At 43.6% G+C, this 16,433-nt stretch overlaps 1 protein-coding gene across 2 annotated transcripts; it reads right to left on the bottom strand.

The window, feature by feature from the left end:
- Positions 1-117: 117 nt before the first annotated feature.
- PLP1 (proteolipid protein 1) lies at positions 118-15,915 on the bottom strand. 2 transcript variants are annotated; one of them, XM_002763127.6, is made up of 7 exons: positions 15,790-15,915; positions 6,984-7,170; positions 6,013-6,274; positions 4,767-4,935; positions 4,224-4,297; positions 3,353-3,418; positions 118-2,220 (listed from the first exon to the last, which is right to left on the bottom strand). In XM_002763127.6, the coding sequence occupies exons 1-7, from the start codon at positions 15,791-15,793 to the stop codon at positions 2,149-2,151; spliced, it is 834 nt and encodes a 277-aa protein (XP_002763173.1). In that variant the 5' UTR covers positions 15,794-15,915; the 3' UTR covers positions 118-2,148. The 2 variants fall into 2 exon arrangements, with proteins under 2 accessions (XP_002763173.1, XP_003735839.1); XM_003735791.5 differs by having other exon boundaries at positions 6,118-6,274.
- Between the last annotated feature and the right edge of the window lie 518 nt (positions 15,916-16,433).

Here is a 16,433-nt window from a genome sequence, read left to right as displayed (position 1 = left end):
AAATGTTATGAGAATGACTTGGATAACCTGAAAAATGAATGAGCTCCTTGAACAAGGTACAATTATTAACTTTTTATTGTGAAGTCAAATAGAACAATTCACACAAAGGACACGATATTTGATTGAGAACATTCTTAATTTTATTTTCTTTAATTTTATAAAATACACTTTGTAAGATAAGTTTCTAAAAGTTTATCCTTTATGTGTGTTAAAATTGCAATTCTATATCAGAAATGAAGGAAATACTTTCAGTTGATTAACTCTCTTTGTGTGTGTATATATGTGTATGTATGCATGTGAGGTTTTCAGGGAAGGGTTGGTTATTCGTTATGTTATTAAATCAAAACAAAACACAAGGTACGGATTACTTCACTGTTCTTGATCTTGATTGGTTTCTTACAAAACACTTTCCCTCTCCTCCCTCTGTGCAGCCTGGAAGCTTATCTTGTATACTGATTTGAAAACAAGTATCAAGTATCTTTTTGTAAAGATCTTACATCTCCTTAAATATTGCTGAGACCACTTTGGGGGAAAAGAACAACACAACTCTTTACAACAAAAGAGCTGTAGTACAAATCTGTCATTCAATTAAAACCAATCAGACTTTTGTTTAAACCCAAAGTTAACAAAAACAGGAAAAGACTAAAATCTGGGAGCTATTCAGGTTTCAAACTCTTTCTGCCTGTCCTTTTTCCTGGAAGCTTACCAACTGAATAGCTGATGACTGGTGCATTCTGTTATGCGATCTATTTCAGGAGAAAATAACCTTTATGTTAAACCTAACTCTTAACACACCAAGATAACATTGCAAGTAAAATCATTTTCCATTAGCTAGAAAGAACAATCAAGCAGATTACTCAAATTGAGATTCAAATTCACCAAATCTGTTTCTGCAAAGGCAGAATACTTGTAGAAAATCGCAATAGGTTGGTTCATCTAACTAGCCAATGTTTAATATCATTTGTAATACTTAATGTCCAATTTTCCTATTTTAAAAAAGAGTCATAATCAAAGAATTATTCTCCAGACATTTCTGATGCAACCCCAAATAAGTAATAAACAAATTGGAATACACAAAATGTGCATCATTCTAAAACACATCAAGATCTTCAAATCACCTCCGATGACTAAATGGATAATACCCCATGAAAAGAGCACCATTGTGAAGATATAACAGAGGCCAGAGTACACAACTAATTAACAGAAAAAAAGACATGCTATCCAAAGAGTTATCTATCCTGTGTCTACCAGAGGGCCATCTCAGGTTACACCATTAGCCACCAGCAACTGCTGCTCCTTAGGCCAGTCTGTTTTCATGTAAGCTAGTTTCCTTCTATTCTCAGCTCCTTGGAAACCACGGGGTTGTCATGGTAGCTGTTATCAAGAAGAAGGGAGTAAAAAGATGCTGACAACACCCTGTTTCTCTTCCCTAACGAGGTGTAAGGCCAGATGCCCCCTTCGTCTACACAGACACTACGCTCCCTTATGCTGTAAGTAAGGTTGGCTGAATTAGGGCTTTGGTAGTCCATCGCCACCGGGGTCAGTGCTCTCTTTCTGTGAGTGAAAGATCCTTGCTTTGACCCCCTTCTCCCAGCTGCAATAGGCAGATTTGGGCAAACGCTCTTACTGGGTTTTCTGACATTCATTTTTCTTCTATCTTCAGTGGTAATAGGCAGACCAGAGTGAGTTCTCTGTTTTGTACACTAAAGAGAATATATTTGGCCCCTACAGATGGCAAGGGGACCAAAGACATTCCTTCTCTGTACCTGAGCATCTTTCCTCCCACTTTGTTTCCATCAGTGGAAGCACCCTTTGAGAAGAAATTACTTTCTGATCCTCAGGAGATGCTTGAAAATTGAATTAGAGCCTCCATTCCTTTGTGACTTGCAGTTGGGGAGTCATCTTCTTAGGCATTTCCCATTTCTAGCAGGAACCAGCTGTGAAGCAAAATGACTAAAAGAGGTACATAAGAGGGGAGAGTCCACAGAGAGACCTTAATCACTGCAAGACTCTCCTTTCTTGTTACACTCATCATGTAAGAAGAGGGCCAGTCAGTGGCAAAGGCAAAGAGTTAAGATGGGAGACGCAGTATTGTTGGCTGTGTGGTTAGAGCCTCGCTATTAGAGAAAGGGGGATTTTTACGGGGGATCAGAACTTGGTGCCTCGGCCCATGAGTTTAAGGACGGCAAAGTTGTAAGTGGCAGCAATCATGAAGGTGAGCTGTAGGGAACAGAATAGAGAATGTTAATGAGAGTAGAAAAGAAAACGCTCCCTCCTCAAATCCCTTTGGGAATGAGGAAGGATGAAATAAAATCATAACTAAATAAGGGGAAAACCCCTGTTCTGCAAAAAGCAGTATATCCCAGGCTTGGCTTTCTCCATATACACTTGACTGGAAGTCCGATGTCTCTGCAGCATTTCCTTCCAATGGCCCAGGCCCAGAGAATCAAATCATAAAGATTTATTCCACACCTCTTGTCTAGTACTGAGTTTTCATCGGGGAAGAGAACAGTATTTGGGCTTTGCCACATCCACATGTCTGAGTGACTTGGAGTCATAGGATGCTTGCTGTAGACACACAGCTACATCATGCAGTATAGCCCTCCCCTGCTTAATGAATCAATTCATTTTACAAGGCGAGAAATTACTTAAGTCTGTATAGAAGCCTCAGCAATAGGGGCCAGGAGTTCTGTGAGCTCATCTTGTCTGATCACTGTTTATACAATGACTTCAGATAAATCACTTCACCCTTCAGTGCCTTAGGTTTCTGATCTGCACAATGAGCACACTACATTCAACTACATTCACAGGTCACTGTAACACTATCAGCAAGACCTGGGACATAGCATTGTATTACAGTCATAACAATTCTGATAATGTTAGGAGGTCCTCCCGGCATTTCCACATGAGTAACTAAATCCATTGGAGAGTATCCAAGGTAGATTCGTATTGATAGTATATAGAATTCCAGGCTATAGCAAGTCATGTTTCATGTTTCAGTGTGTTGTCACTGATCTGATCACAACGTATTCAGAATTAACCGTAATTTATGACTGCAAAGCACTTGGCAACATTACACGGTCTACAAATACTAAATATTATCATTCGTGTCTATGAATCTCTTACCTCCTCTTTCCTCATACCACTTTTCTTGTTCCTATCTAATTTGTCATGTTTTTCCACCTTGACTATGCAAGTAAAAGTACAGAGCCTCTACCCTTCGCTATCTTCCCAGAAGCTTCTCTCCAGCATTTCAAGGATGGAAACAGACTGTCTTCTTGCCTTTCAGAATAGCTGTACCCACACTGTCTCAGGCCTATTTACTTGCCAAGATCATTCAAAGTCAACTCACCAGGGAAACCAGAGTAGCTGCAGCCCCCACAAATGCAGCAATAAACAGGTGGAAGGTCATTTGGAACTGCAGGAAAATGCAAGAGGAAGAACTGTTTCTTGCAATAGTAATAATATGCCCCACTGTAAATCATGAATATAGCTTTCTGAATGTGCTGATACCTTTCTTGTATGCAAATTCTACATCTCTAACTAAGTTTTCACTTCCCTAAGTGTGGGCCTCCCAGTCTTCAGTGTACATCATAGCACCTGGCCCCATAACACCCAGAACACAGAATACTAATGAAATAGTACAGTGCTCCCAAATACTGGTTCCCTACAGTCGTGCCTAGGGGCCCAAAATTTAAAGTCACCATTTTGTTTCCAAAGAAATAATTTACTGCCTTTCTCCCCAGGGCTTACTTTTAGTCCCCTGACTCATTTGTTTATAATATCTATTCTCAATACAGTGCTTTCCTCTTCAAATGTACTTATTTTACCTCTCATTTGAGATTAAAAAAAGTTCCAAACTGAAAATGTTTTTATAAAAACTATGAATGTCTCTGTGCACAGTTCATTTTCTTGATATGGTGTTTAACTAAAGGAATGAAAATTTTCATCTAGGGGATTTTGCCATTAGGCTCTATCTTTACCTAAAGTTACAAACTTCTCTTTTAAGATGGGAAGTCTTTCTATGTGGCTCTAGGGAAAACAGGTGTTTTACTTTCTGTGCTCATTGGCTCAGGCATACTTAGCCAATATTTTTTAGAAGGCAATCTGGTAATTCAAAATCCAGCAAAGAGAAACTTTTAGTCCTTGAAATTGAAGGCTATGGGTATAATTTGTATGGTATTACACACTCTGTTGCAAAATAACACAAATAACGCACTCACCTCAGCTGTTTTGCAGATGGATAGAAGGTTGGAGCCACAAACCTTGCCAGGGAAAGAATTCCATGGGAGAACACCTAAGTAAGACACAAAAATCAACCAGGGGAAGCTTTATAGAGTTATGGGCCATGTGGAGACTTCCCCGTAGAGCCCTTCTTCCATCTCTAATTATCCTTGCTGTAAAGTTGGATTCTACCAACAATCAGGATCCTCTTTTCTACAGGTTTACGGAAAAGAGAAGACAGTATTGAACACTGCTTCAACTTTGTATTTGTTATTGAAATTTGCTGCTTTGGGGTTCAGAACAGCAATTAACTAGAGTAGGCCAATGTGAATGGCCAAGAAAATTCCCATCGCCTCCAAGTTCCCTTCGCAGGGAATAAACCTCTCTGGTTTCAGTAGGGAAGGATTAATAAACTAAGACCCAAGCATTCATCATCTTATCTTTTTCTCATAATCACCACCCTCCTTACACTAACAAAATAACCAAATATATTGTGCTTCCATAGTGGGTAGGAGAGCCAAAGCACCCGTGCCCTAACTCACCATACATTCTGGCATCAGCACAGAGACTGCCTATACTGGCAGAGGTCTTGCTGGGGAAGGCAATAGACTGGCAGGTGGTCCAGGTGTTGAAGTAAATGTACACAGGTATAGCAGAGCAGGCAAACACCAGGAGCCACACAACGGTCAGGGCATAGGTGATGCCCACAAACTAAAATGATTGACATGGGGTGGTTAGAAATCAGTATCCGTCTGCAGATGTAGAAACACAAACTGGGAGATCCTGTACTGGCATGTGCCAGATATTAAAATCAGATTCCAGGGCTCCCCCAAATTAAATTAGTGAGCAGGGCACCTCTGCCAAGGGTCATTGGCAGTATCTACTAGAGAACTGGCCCCAAGTGTGACGGAGGGTGGGGGGAATGGGTAGGGGAGGAGTGAGGAGGATCCCTGGGTTAGAAAGGCTTCAGGAGATGTTTCTGGGCAGATAAGGTGTAAAGAAATCAAAATAGATCTTGAAAGAAAGTCGTGCCGTTTTGTGCCTTAGGCTGAGCTTAGAAAATGTTCCTTGCCACGGGAACATTTTTGTTCCCTAGTCATTGAACAAAGCCAATAGGAGATTAAAATTTCATATACAAAACCTTTCTAAGCTGACTGCTGGCCACAAAAAGACATGGCTAGAACCTGCACATGTTCAGCCCTCAAAGGATCTTTAACTCCAGATACTGAAAACCAATGTGCACCCCACTCAAAGCACAGATGGATAACCCTCAGACAATGATAAAACATTCAACATGCAGATCTACTCCAATTCCCTCTGGGACTTCCAACAGAGTAGGATCCCGGAATATGGTAAATTTCACCTTGGAGTCAATTATTTAATTTTTATTATCAATCCTCCTTCTCAGATCAGGTGTCCAAGTCTCAATCTCACGAGCAGTATTTTAGACTCTTGTCCAGTTATATCCACTCTTGTGGTCCCTGCTAGGAAGGGAGTAAAGGGATACCAACAGGTGGCTTAGAAATGGTCTGATTGTACAAAGCATCCTACATAACTCATGCTTTCCATTTTGAAAAGAAATTTGCTTAGGGAACCTTTGAAAGGTGAGGCTAAGCCAGCTGGGCACCACGTTCTTCCTGATCTTCTCGTTCGGCTGCAGCCATCGCTTCCTCACTCAAATGCCGGGCCCCTAGAGAGGACCCAGCCTTGGGTGGGGACGAGGCCACAGACTCACGCCCAATTTTCCCCCACCCCTTGTTATTGCCACAAAATCCTGAGGATGATCACCTTGTCGGGATGTCCTAGCCATTTTCCCAAACAATGACACACCCGCTCCAAAGAATGAGCTTGATGTTGGCCTCTGGAACCCCTCCCCTTCTGGCCCCCTGTTACCGTTGCGCTCAGGCCCTTGCCGCAGATGGTGGTCTTGTAGTCGCCAAAGATCTGCCTGACTGCGCCGGTGGTGTAGAAGCCCTCAGCCAGCAGGAGGGCCCCATAAAGGAAGAAGAAAGAGGCAGTTCCATAGATGACATACTGGAAGGCATGGATCCTGCAGTAACAGGGAGATGAAAGAGACGAAGGAATCGTATTAATTGAAGACCCAGCTCCTTTACTCACATAAATGTGGTATACGCCAGAGCAGGCACCCTAACAAAGCTAGGGATTCTCTAGAGGAATCACCAGGTTCCTCCTGCATACTTTTACCCTATCTTTGTTGAAATAAGTGAAGACACAGTGTATGTGACCAGAAACATATGATCTTTCTGCCACATCTTGCTTACCCTGTGACCTGGAGAACCAGGGCCCTACTCTCCCTGCCCGATCCTTCAGACATGCCACCTCACAGGAGTGGGGAGCTAGGTAAGAAGAAAGGTGGGTGAAGGAACAGGAGCCTAAGTTGTTCTAGGAACAGGAGAGGCTTAGTGCCTCTCTTGGGTTCTCCATACCTACCACTGTGGAGGCTCCAACTTGGGCAATATTAACCACACCTAGCAGAAGTCAGAGCACGTGTGAGAAAACAGGGGCTGGGAAAGGCTGGCAGGCAGGCAGGCAGGCAGACCTCTCCTTTCTGAATCTGGCAATTTCCCCACATTTGAGGATTTGAATGTGGAACAGGAGAAATCTGCACAGAGGGAAGACTCAGGAATCCTGTCTGGCTCCACCCATCCCCTAGTTACTAAGATATTAGAGTACTCTATCTCCAGGATGGAGAGAGGGAAAAAAAAAAGATGGGTCTGTGTGGGAGGGCAAGTACTTACACATTGATGAGATACTCATAGTCCTGGTAGTTTTTGGAGAAATAGGTTTCAATTAGCTTTTCTGTGCCAGTGAGGGCTTCATGTCCACAGCCACAGAACAGTGCCACCCCAAAGAAACACAATCCAGTGGCCACCAGGGAAGCAAAGGGGGCCCCTACCAGACATCTTGCACAGCATTCTAACAAGCCTGGGGAAGAAGAAGGGGAAACAGTCAGGCACATCCAGTAGGTAGCTCATGCCACTCAAAGCTCTCTTCCAGGCCAGCCAGGCTCTGCACTTACAGGCTTGGAGATAGTGGGCACCCCAGAGTCAAGAAGCAGGAGAAACTAAGGGTTTTGGCTTTCAGCATGTGAGATCGACCCAGAATCCTTACATTGAAAATAAATCCTTGGCCTGGCGCCGTGGCTCACACCTGTAATCCCAGCACTTTGGGAGGCTAAGGAGGATTACCTGAGGTCAGGAGTTCGAGACCAGCTTGGCCAACATGGTGAAACACCATCTCTACTAAAGATATGAAAATTAGCCAGGCATGGTGGCACATGCCTGTAATCTCAGCTACTCAGGGGGCTGAGGCAGGAAAATCTCTTGAACCCAGGAAGTGGAGGTTGCAGTGAGCCAAGATTGCGCCATTGCACTCCAGCCTGGGTGACAAGAGCAAGATTCTGTCTCAAGAAAAAAAAAAAAAAGGAAAGAAAAAAAAAATCCTTACCTTTAATTCCCAGAATTTCTAAAAAATATATTTAACAAACAATAATAATTCAGCAATTCAAATAGCAAGCCAGAGAGATCATGAAATCAGTCCCTCCTTCCTTATTGCTCTGGTCTGTTTGTTTGCTTGCTTATTTTAGTCATTCATCAACTATTTATGAAATACTCACTATATGCCCAGCATTATAGTGGGTGTTATATGGGATATGAAGAGAGAAAAGACACAGACTCTGCCTTATGGGAGTCTTTAGATTCCTGAGGAAGATTTAGCTAGATAGACCTAATATTTTAAACTAACAATTTAGGCAGCCAAGTAAGTGGTAACAGAGGGTAGATGCACTTGCAGGTCCAGGAAGGGATGAGTGCAGGCCAGAGATGCTGGTATTGTCAGACAGGATTTTAGCCTGAAGAACATTCCAGGTGAAGGAAACTTTGGAAATTGCATGCTCCTGGATATTTTTGAGCATCGTGTGTATTTGTTGCAAAGAATGCTTGATTCTTCTTAGTTTACATATGAGAGGAGCAGTCCAAACAGGAGGGAGCTAGCATAGGACAAGAAATGAAAATGGGAAGACTGCTTTACTCACTATAATAAAAACATGGGCTTAATAATTTTTGGACACTTTGCATGGTGGTTTTGTCCTCCTATAGTGCAGCTTGGCTAACGTGCCCACCTTCAGTTCTACACTGAGATTCTGTCAAAACAGCTACAAACAGACTTTATACAAAGTCAGCAAAGCATGAAACATCTTTCTGGCACTAGGAGAACACACCAGGGCCTGGGAACACATGTGTCTTAAAGTGCTAAGAGTCCCTGAGATCCCCAGACCTGGTATCCCAGGCCCCATGCCAGTGTTGCTGAGAAACAGGAAAGGCACACAAGAAGTCACAGACTCTGAAAGCAGCTGTGTTCCAAGTACTAGTCCCATGCTCTAAGATGTCATATGGAGTGCACCTTAGCAAATGCCAAGTAGATGACTGACTAGATGGGGAAAAGAATGGCTTCCTCTGGCCTCTGGGCCAGATTCCTAAAATGAAAAAGAAATGAGAATGTTAAGCTCTTCAGAAAAAATGTCTTAATTCATATGTATGTTTGTGTGTGTGTGTGTGTGTGTGTGTGTGTATACATATGTATATATGTATAAATATATATGTGTGTATATATATATGCCCAATGATTTTATATATCTATAAACATAGTACACATATGCACACACACAAATACTCAGCAAATGTGCTGGGAAGCTGCTATTTTTGAATAAGCATGTTGTGACAGCTTGTACAATAAAAATAAATTATACTAATTTCTTAGGCTTGCATTTTTGTATTCAAGTTCTCTAAGCCACACTCACTTGTCTATAGGGTACCAAGGAAGGGGAACTCCTTTGCCTGATTCTGTTAACATTAGTACAGTTTGTTTTTAGCCCTGAGAGCTTGAACACCTGGTGATTTGCATCAATGTGAACAGATTTGGAAAGACCGAATTATCTCTGCCATGGGAAAATTGAGGTAGAAGCATTTGCTTCTATTCTCAGAGCCACAAAAGGAGTGAGTCCTATTACCCACCATCTCCTGAAATGACAGCCCTTCCCTGGCCATCAAAGGGCCTCTTCTTCAAATATCCTTGTGTATCACACCAGAGATGAGGCTAAGAAGCCCAAGCCAAACAAAGTAAGCAGCTAATATTTGAAGAAGTAGAACTTCCTTTTCCAAGAACTAAAGCACTGCTGCCAGAAAACTTGACCTCTACGAGAAGCAATCTGTAGCTGTGGTGCTGTGAGTGGAGGCTGAACTTTACTCAAGTTTACTCAGCATGAACTTTGCAAAAGTGCTTGGGAAGAGTGTCTTTTCAGAGCTGGCCCATGCGTGTGTCTCTGTGTGTACACACGCACGTGCATGCATGTGCACAAATGTGCACATACACACATGTGTACCATAGAGAAAAACATAACTGAAATCGATTGTTGTTCTCAGAAAACATTCCAGAAATTGATCTTTCTCTTTCTTAATATGTTGAAATACTAGATTCATCCTATAAGTCAAGAAAAGGAGCTCGGAAGTAAACAGTACTGCCATTTTCCTTCTCTGCCTATCCAACTCCTCCCCACCCCCAAACTCTTAGACTCTTCTAGTAAAGAAAGTCTCTGAAGCCTGGGGATGGGGGAGAGGAAGGTCAGTGACCCCACTGTTCCCTTTCTCCCCAGCACAGGGTCAGGGCTTGGACAGAACCCTCCATAGCTCCCCCAGACAAAGAAGCCTTGTTCTTTCCTGAGATCTCAGGAGCCTGATTGGTATTCCACAGGGGCCTGCAGGCCTGGGGGTGGGGAGGGGGTCAGACCCAGAGAACAATGGCAGGACTGTTTGTTTAGCCCAGGGTAAGAAGGGCCATCCACCCTAGCAAGTGACCATCTTGGGGCTACCTACTCACCCCAGCATTTTCATCTGGGAAGGGCTAAGTGGTTGTGCAGGTATGGTCTGGGATGGAGGAACTTGAACTCTTGCTAGCCAAAAGAGAACTCCACTTTAAGCTTTAGCTGATGCCCCCTCTAGGGTTGCAGAGATGAGAGGGAAACAACCTCTTGAGTGTATCTGATCCCTTAATCATCATCCAAATAACCTGAGAGTGTCATGGACTGTGTTCTTACTGGAAGATAAAGGGCTAAGCCTTAGGAGCAATTCTAAGTCACCAGATCATAGCCTTTCTTTTTACAACCATTTTCCTCTATTTTCTTAGCATTTGAATAACTTAGCATCCTCTTTTCTGCTCCACTACTGCTCAAAGCAAGGGACAAAAAGGAAGTAGGCTTTAATGAGTTTCTAATGTAGAGTCTGAAATAAATGACTTCAGATAAATCTATCACCATTGAGATATAAACAATGCAGCAATATTAGCATAAGCATCAGATGTCTATCTCTTCACAGCCTAGATGAAATGTTTGCTTTGGGGGCATTTAAATTCAGCAGAAGTAAAGTGTCTCAGTCAGTCTGTCCAAGCAAGAATCAGATTTTAGATTCTAACTGAGAAAAACTCAGAGCCTGCAAGAAATTATTTTTTCATCAAAGTAGTTGGCAATCAAAGCATTCTGAGAAAGGTCCATTGGGCTCCCTTTGATTTTTCACAGTCCAAGAAATGTCCTTGGGTATGTGTGAACAGTAGCCTGAAGCCATCGGCTCTCCATTTCAGAACCCCTCCTGGTTGAAAGGGTGTGAGCTTGATCAAGAAGGCTGGAAGGGATTCTAGAGAATAAGTTCCTTGGCTCTCTCAAGAGACAGTCTCACATTTCCAGTCTAAGTACAGACTGTGAGGTGGGAGAGTTGGCATAAAAGAACCATATAGTAATAACATTTCCCAATGCAACTCAATCAGATTAAACTGCCTGACTTTGATGAAAGGTCATAGAGAAAAATAACAACCCCCTCCAGTGTTTTCCTTTCATTTCTGTTTATGTGAATTCAGTATAAGCATTAAGCACTCTAGCAGTGACATAGACACTAGGAGAAACAGAAGGGAATTGAAAAGCCAGTCCCTTTCTTTAGAAAACTTGCAATCCTGTTGGGGAGAACAAATGTATGTCTGTGAATCAAAATCCAAAGCTACCTATAAGCAAGTGTTAAAATGGATATAATGAAGTTGTGTGGGCAAAAGGTAAGCAAAGGGAAAATATCAGACCATGGTTGGCTACATTTGTATACAAACTTCCAAAACAAGTCTAATCAATCTGTGACAGAACTTTAAGCCCTTCTCACCAGTGCTCTTCACAGGGGTGGGTCTGACAGAGATCAACAGGACTGATGAGACTCACACAGATACAGGTTCATCAAGGGACTGTGTTGATTCTGATGCTGTCCCTTTAAACAGACGCCAAGAGCTCCCAACTCTCCCTCCCTCCTTTCCCATGCCCTGGGCCCGCCTCAAGTACCAGCTCCATGATGGAAATTCAGTGTGAATCTGGGAACTCATCAAAGGAAGGAGAGGAAGGGCTTTCATCGAAAGGAATGGTAGAAAGAGACCAATTGTACCCTGCACAATTCCCAGCCTGTCCCTTGAATCCAGCTGACAAAGGGAGAGATAGAAGAACCCTATACAATAGAGCTAAACAACAGGCAGGCTCATTGAGTGAGAAAGTGGCCCCATCTCCCTAGGTCTCGAATCTGCACTACAGTCTTACCCTCCTCCCAGAACCCACCCCTTAACCTCACCCCATGAACAGAGGCCTCCTTGATCAGGGCCTACAGCAGTTGATAAGGCCGAAATGCTAGAGCAGCCGTGACTGGTACTAGGGATGGATGGGGATCAGTGGGTGGGTTCTAGGAGTAAAACAATAATCATCAAGAGGTGCCAGAGACAAACAAAGACTTTTGCTTCTGGCCTCATCCTGGTTAGACAATGCCCTGCCTATAATTTTGTCTTTCCTACATGTCCCTTGTGATATCAGCACTTATATACCACATTCAAGTGCTGGAAAAGAGTCCCAAAGCCTCTGGGGCCTGGGAATCTGAGCCTGCTGGATAGTCAAGTCATGTGGACAAGGTTAAGTAAAAAGGAATCTCAGCCTCCTCTTTGGTCCCCTTTTAGTATTACCATGGCAACAGCATCTGGACCATGTTTCCTATACTCCCTACTCCTCTTCAGATACACACACACACACACACACACACACACACACATAGAATGAATGAGGTACACATTCCGATTTATGTACAAGCATTGGGAAGCTGAGGTAAGACTTTGATTCTTAAAACTTATCCTTGGCACATTGTCTCTACCTTGCCCACGACTGGGAAGATAAAAGAGAAGTAACTGGTACTAGAGATAAGAGTAGCCATACCTTGTTCCTCAGGTCATTCTCCCACCATTTCCCCCTCTCTCCTTGGTTACAGTGTGAAGCTGATCTGGGGAACCTTATCCTCTTCCTTGGAACTCTTTTCTAGAGCCCTGCCTGGCAGACAGCTCAGAGACCAGTGCAGAGCTGAGAGATAGCCCTCGGGGCCATTTTGCAGTAGCCAAGAGGGATTAATCAATCAGCACTTGCTGCGCTTCTGAAGTAGGTCTGGCACTGAGTAGGCTCTGAAAGCAGAAAACGAAGGGAAAGTGGTTCCATTCACCTACGATGACTGCTGTGACCCTTCCTGATCATGTCACTGTCCTCATTTGATCTTCTCTAGACCTGAAGTACTGTGGGCAGGGAAGGCATTTCTACTGCTGCTTTCTTTCAAGACAAAGAGCTGTACCCAGGGGATGGCTTTCAAGGCTTCGGGACAATAGACAAAAGCAGTGGGGAAAAGTGATGTTACTGGCTGGAGTTCTACTTTAATGGGTTTGGAGACTATATTTCCCCTCCCACCCACCTCCCAGGGTTGAGGGTGTTATTACTCAGATCACTCTGAGAGAGCAGTTCTAGTTGTCAGGGTGTTAAGTACATTTCTGGCTTTCCTAGCTCAGAGCCAAGGCAAAGACCCCCTAAAGCAGGGTATACCTTTCAATCTGCCTGGCTCTCCAAGAGCTCCTCTGGCTCTGCACAGCCAGAGAGAGAAGTCAGGTGGGGAAGGCTGCACTTGATTATGTTAGTCAGCGTCTCCAGGAAGACTAGTGAACATGAATATGAACATGGTGGTTTGGATCTGGTTTATTTTTGGATCCTGGCATTCTTGGTGCATTTGTGCCATTTTGATGGGATTCAGTTATTCTTCGGGCATTGTATAAAACTGGACCCCCGCTCTGCTGCTACACTTTTTGCCTGGGCTCCACCCACTTACTCCAAGCCAGCCAAAACTATACTGCTTGGCAAACAGCCACTTTTGGATGAAGGCATCACAGTCTGGTTACCAGGGTAACAGCCACTGTTCTCAGACGACAACAGGCTTACAGACAATGTTTTGCTGTTCAATAATGGCATTGTGTTACTGAGCAGAGAATAATCAGTTACTGCTCTTTGGCTCCTTTCCGGTTCCATCGTTATCCCAAAGACTTACTTGGAACATTCCCCTTTCAATCAAGGCAAAATTTAATAAGCTATCATTTTCCCCATAAACCTTTTGTGCAGACACTACTGAAGTGTTCCTCGTTGCTTCCAATCCTAAGGGATTCTATATGGTTGAGGTAGTAAGTTCCCTGTTTCTGGAGGTGATTAAGCAGAGGCTATACAAACGTTTAATTAGTTGTTGTAAAAATGAATCCCATACTGAAGGTTGGTTCAGACGACTTCTAAAGTTCCTTCCAATCCCAGATTCCAGGATACAATGTGTTTACTGCAATTGTTGAACAGCAGTGCACTCCACTTCAGAAGTAGTGGCAGTCCCGTACCTTGTTAGAGATGGTCTATAATTCAAAGTATTGTAGACACTCTATTACTGAATAAATGGAAACTCAGTGGCTGCTCCATCACATGTACCTGGCCCAAGTATCATCCACCCTTAGGAGCTGGGAACCAATGCGCATCCTCAATGGTGCCCTTATCTGTGGCAATCTTCCTCTGGAGGCAATCACCCAGCCTCCATAACAGGCAACTGTCCCTGTGGTCACCTTATTTGTTCCTACCTTTCCTCAGGGATTTCATCCTCTGAGGAAGTAATATTCAACATCCTTCTTTACTCCCTCTCTGTTTTTAATGCACAACCTAGCCAATCCGCTGGGCTGACATTAGATAAGGTTCTTGATGTTACCCAGGGCAGGAATTGAGTTCCTCCAACATTCACCTCTCACCTGGCCACACTTCATTGGTCAAATGAATCTGATCCAAGCACACAAAGAAAACCCAACCACCCCAGAAAGAGGAAGAGTCAGCCTATGTACACATTATTGTCTAATAGTAGGTATTATCATGATTTACAATTGTTATAGATCTTGCCCATTTTCAAAGACTTCCATATTATTGTTACTTGATTCTTACAACCCTGAAAATAGACAAAGTAGTTATTGCTATCTCCATTTTCCAGATGAGGAAATGGTGATTCAGTGACCTGCCCAAGGTCACGCAGTTCATAAGTAGCAGATCTGGGATTGGAATCTGATTTTTCTGACTCCTTGTCCAGTGCTCTGCCCTCCTATTTTACCTTGCACATGCTTCAAAGTGTTCTCTCAGTATTTCATGATGAAACACCTAAAGGCTGAACCAGATCAATATAATTGCAAATTGATCTCTGTGGATGCTATCTACTCGGTGCTACATTTGATAGGGAATACATGGGACAACTGAGTCTCATTTCATTTAGGATGTGTTTAAGCTGCTCTCTGTTTTGCCAAATGTGAGCAATGTCTACATGACTCTGTGAAGTCCCATAGGGACAAAGACCCTTGTGCTCTGCACACCTTACTCTGAGTAGAAACTAACACCAGAACCTCATAGCTTCTGTCTTTGTTCATGGAACCTAGAAAAGCCCTCAATACTCCACCAACTTAGCAAGAGCCCTAATGTCCCAGCAGCCTCCTTGTCATAGCAGAGAGCCCTCAGGAAAGCTATGTCTGTGATATTTGTTAGAAATAGTCACCCCTGTATGTGCACACACACATATGCACATACACACACACTCCTACCCGTATTTGTTTCCCATGGTCAAGCCATTGAGGACTTTATTTCATTTCCTGAACCTGGCAATGGCCTTCTCAGCCGTGGCCAAGCCTGAGTCCAGCTTGCCCAACCCCCAGCTTCCTACTGATGTCAAACGTAGTTCAAAGATTGCATCAAGCAAGCAATTAGTTTGTACATCTGAGGTCTAGACAGTGCTCAGTGACCTCCAGCAGAACCAGGAGAGCAAGCAGACCCAACCGTTACCAGGGCCTTGGAACCAAGGGAAAAGAGAAGATAGAGGGAAGTGAGGGGGTAGGAGGACACATGACCACATCCATCTGGCTGGGCACTCTCTCCAGAGATGTGTGTGACTCTCCACGTGCTGCTGGAATTCTTTGGTAATAAAGCATCATGCTCAGTACAGCAGAGAAGGAGTTAACCTAACTGAATGTTAAGGAATTTAAAAAGAAAACAAGTGCCAAATCACGACTCATGTAAACCATTGGAACCCCCGAACCCCAAAGTTGGAAATTCTCTTGCGAATTCCTGTGTCTGCTTGAATCTTCAATGCTAAAGTTTTTGAAACTTACCCATGTCTTTGGGACTCTGACTCCAATTGTAGCCGGCTGACTAGTCTGCTTTGTGGCTGACTTTGTTCAGCTGGAAGGATCCTGGTCTCTCCAGTCTCCTTCTTCGGTCTTTTACTTTTTCTCTCTGAGTATCTTTGTCCTCTTCTCTTGCAATGAAAAGGGCTTTCTGATTGACAGCCAACCCCCTTAAAGGGACAGGCTTGCTTTCCTCCTCCTCTCCTCCTCCCCTTCTCCTCCCCTTGTCCCCACCTCCTCAGGGATACTCCCTTTTCTAAGGGCTCCCGTCTTCTCTTTCTGCCTTTCACTACCAATTGTTTCATTGTCTTTGTTTCTCCTTTTCCCTGAGGCTTGCCTGGAATTTCACTTTGCTGCAGAGACATCTGGAAATGTGGATTGAGGGTGGAAATAAAATGAAGAGGTCCTGGAAACTTCCTTGGGTCTAATAGTGTGGGATGTGCAGTACAAGCATGAGAAGCCATCAAGTGGGAGCCCCGAGAGGGGCTCAGAGTCAAAATCCTAGATGTTAGTTCCCAAAGTCCTTCCAAATCTGCCCCAGCTCCCCACCTCACTCCCAGTTGCCCTTGGACCTCTCCACCTTTCCCTTCCCCCAACTTCTTGGAAAATAAGCATTCCTCCCCCTCACC

Source organism: Callithrix jacchus, chromosome X, assembly GCF_049354715.1.
Source record: "Callithrix jacchus isolate 240 chromosome X, calJac240_pri, whole genome shotgun sequence".
NCBI classification, from domain to species: domain Eukaryota; kingdom Metazoa; phylum Chordata; class Mammalia; order Primates; family Cebidae; genus Callithrix; species Callithrix jacchus.
This window is presented reverse-complemented; position numbering and strand designations above follow the sequence as displayed.

Excerpts from the sequence above, each read along its gene's own strand:
- PLP1 (XM_002763127.6), bottom strand. Across the intron at positions 6,275-6,983 it reads TATGAGTATCTCATCAATGT|GATCCATGCCTTCCAGTATG; the intron begins GTAAGTACTTGC and ends CTGTTACTGCAG. Across the intron at positions 4,936-6,012 it reads GGCTAGGACATCCCGACAAG|TTTGTGGGCATCACCTATGC; the intron begins GTGATCATCCTC and ends CAATCATTTTAG.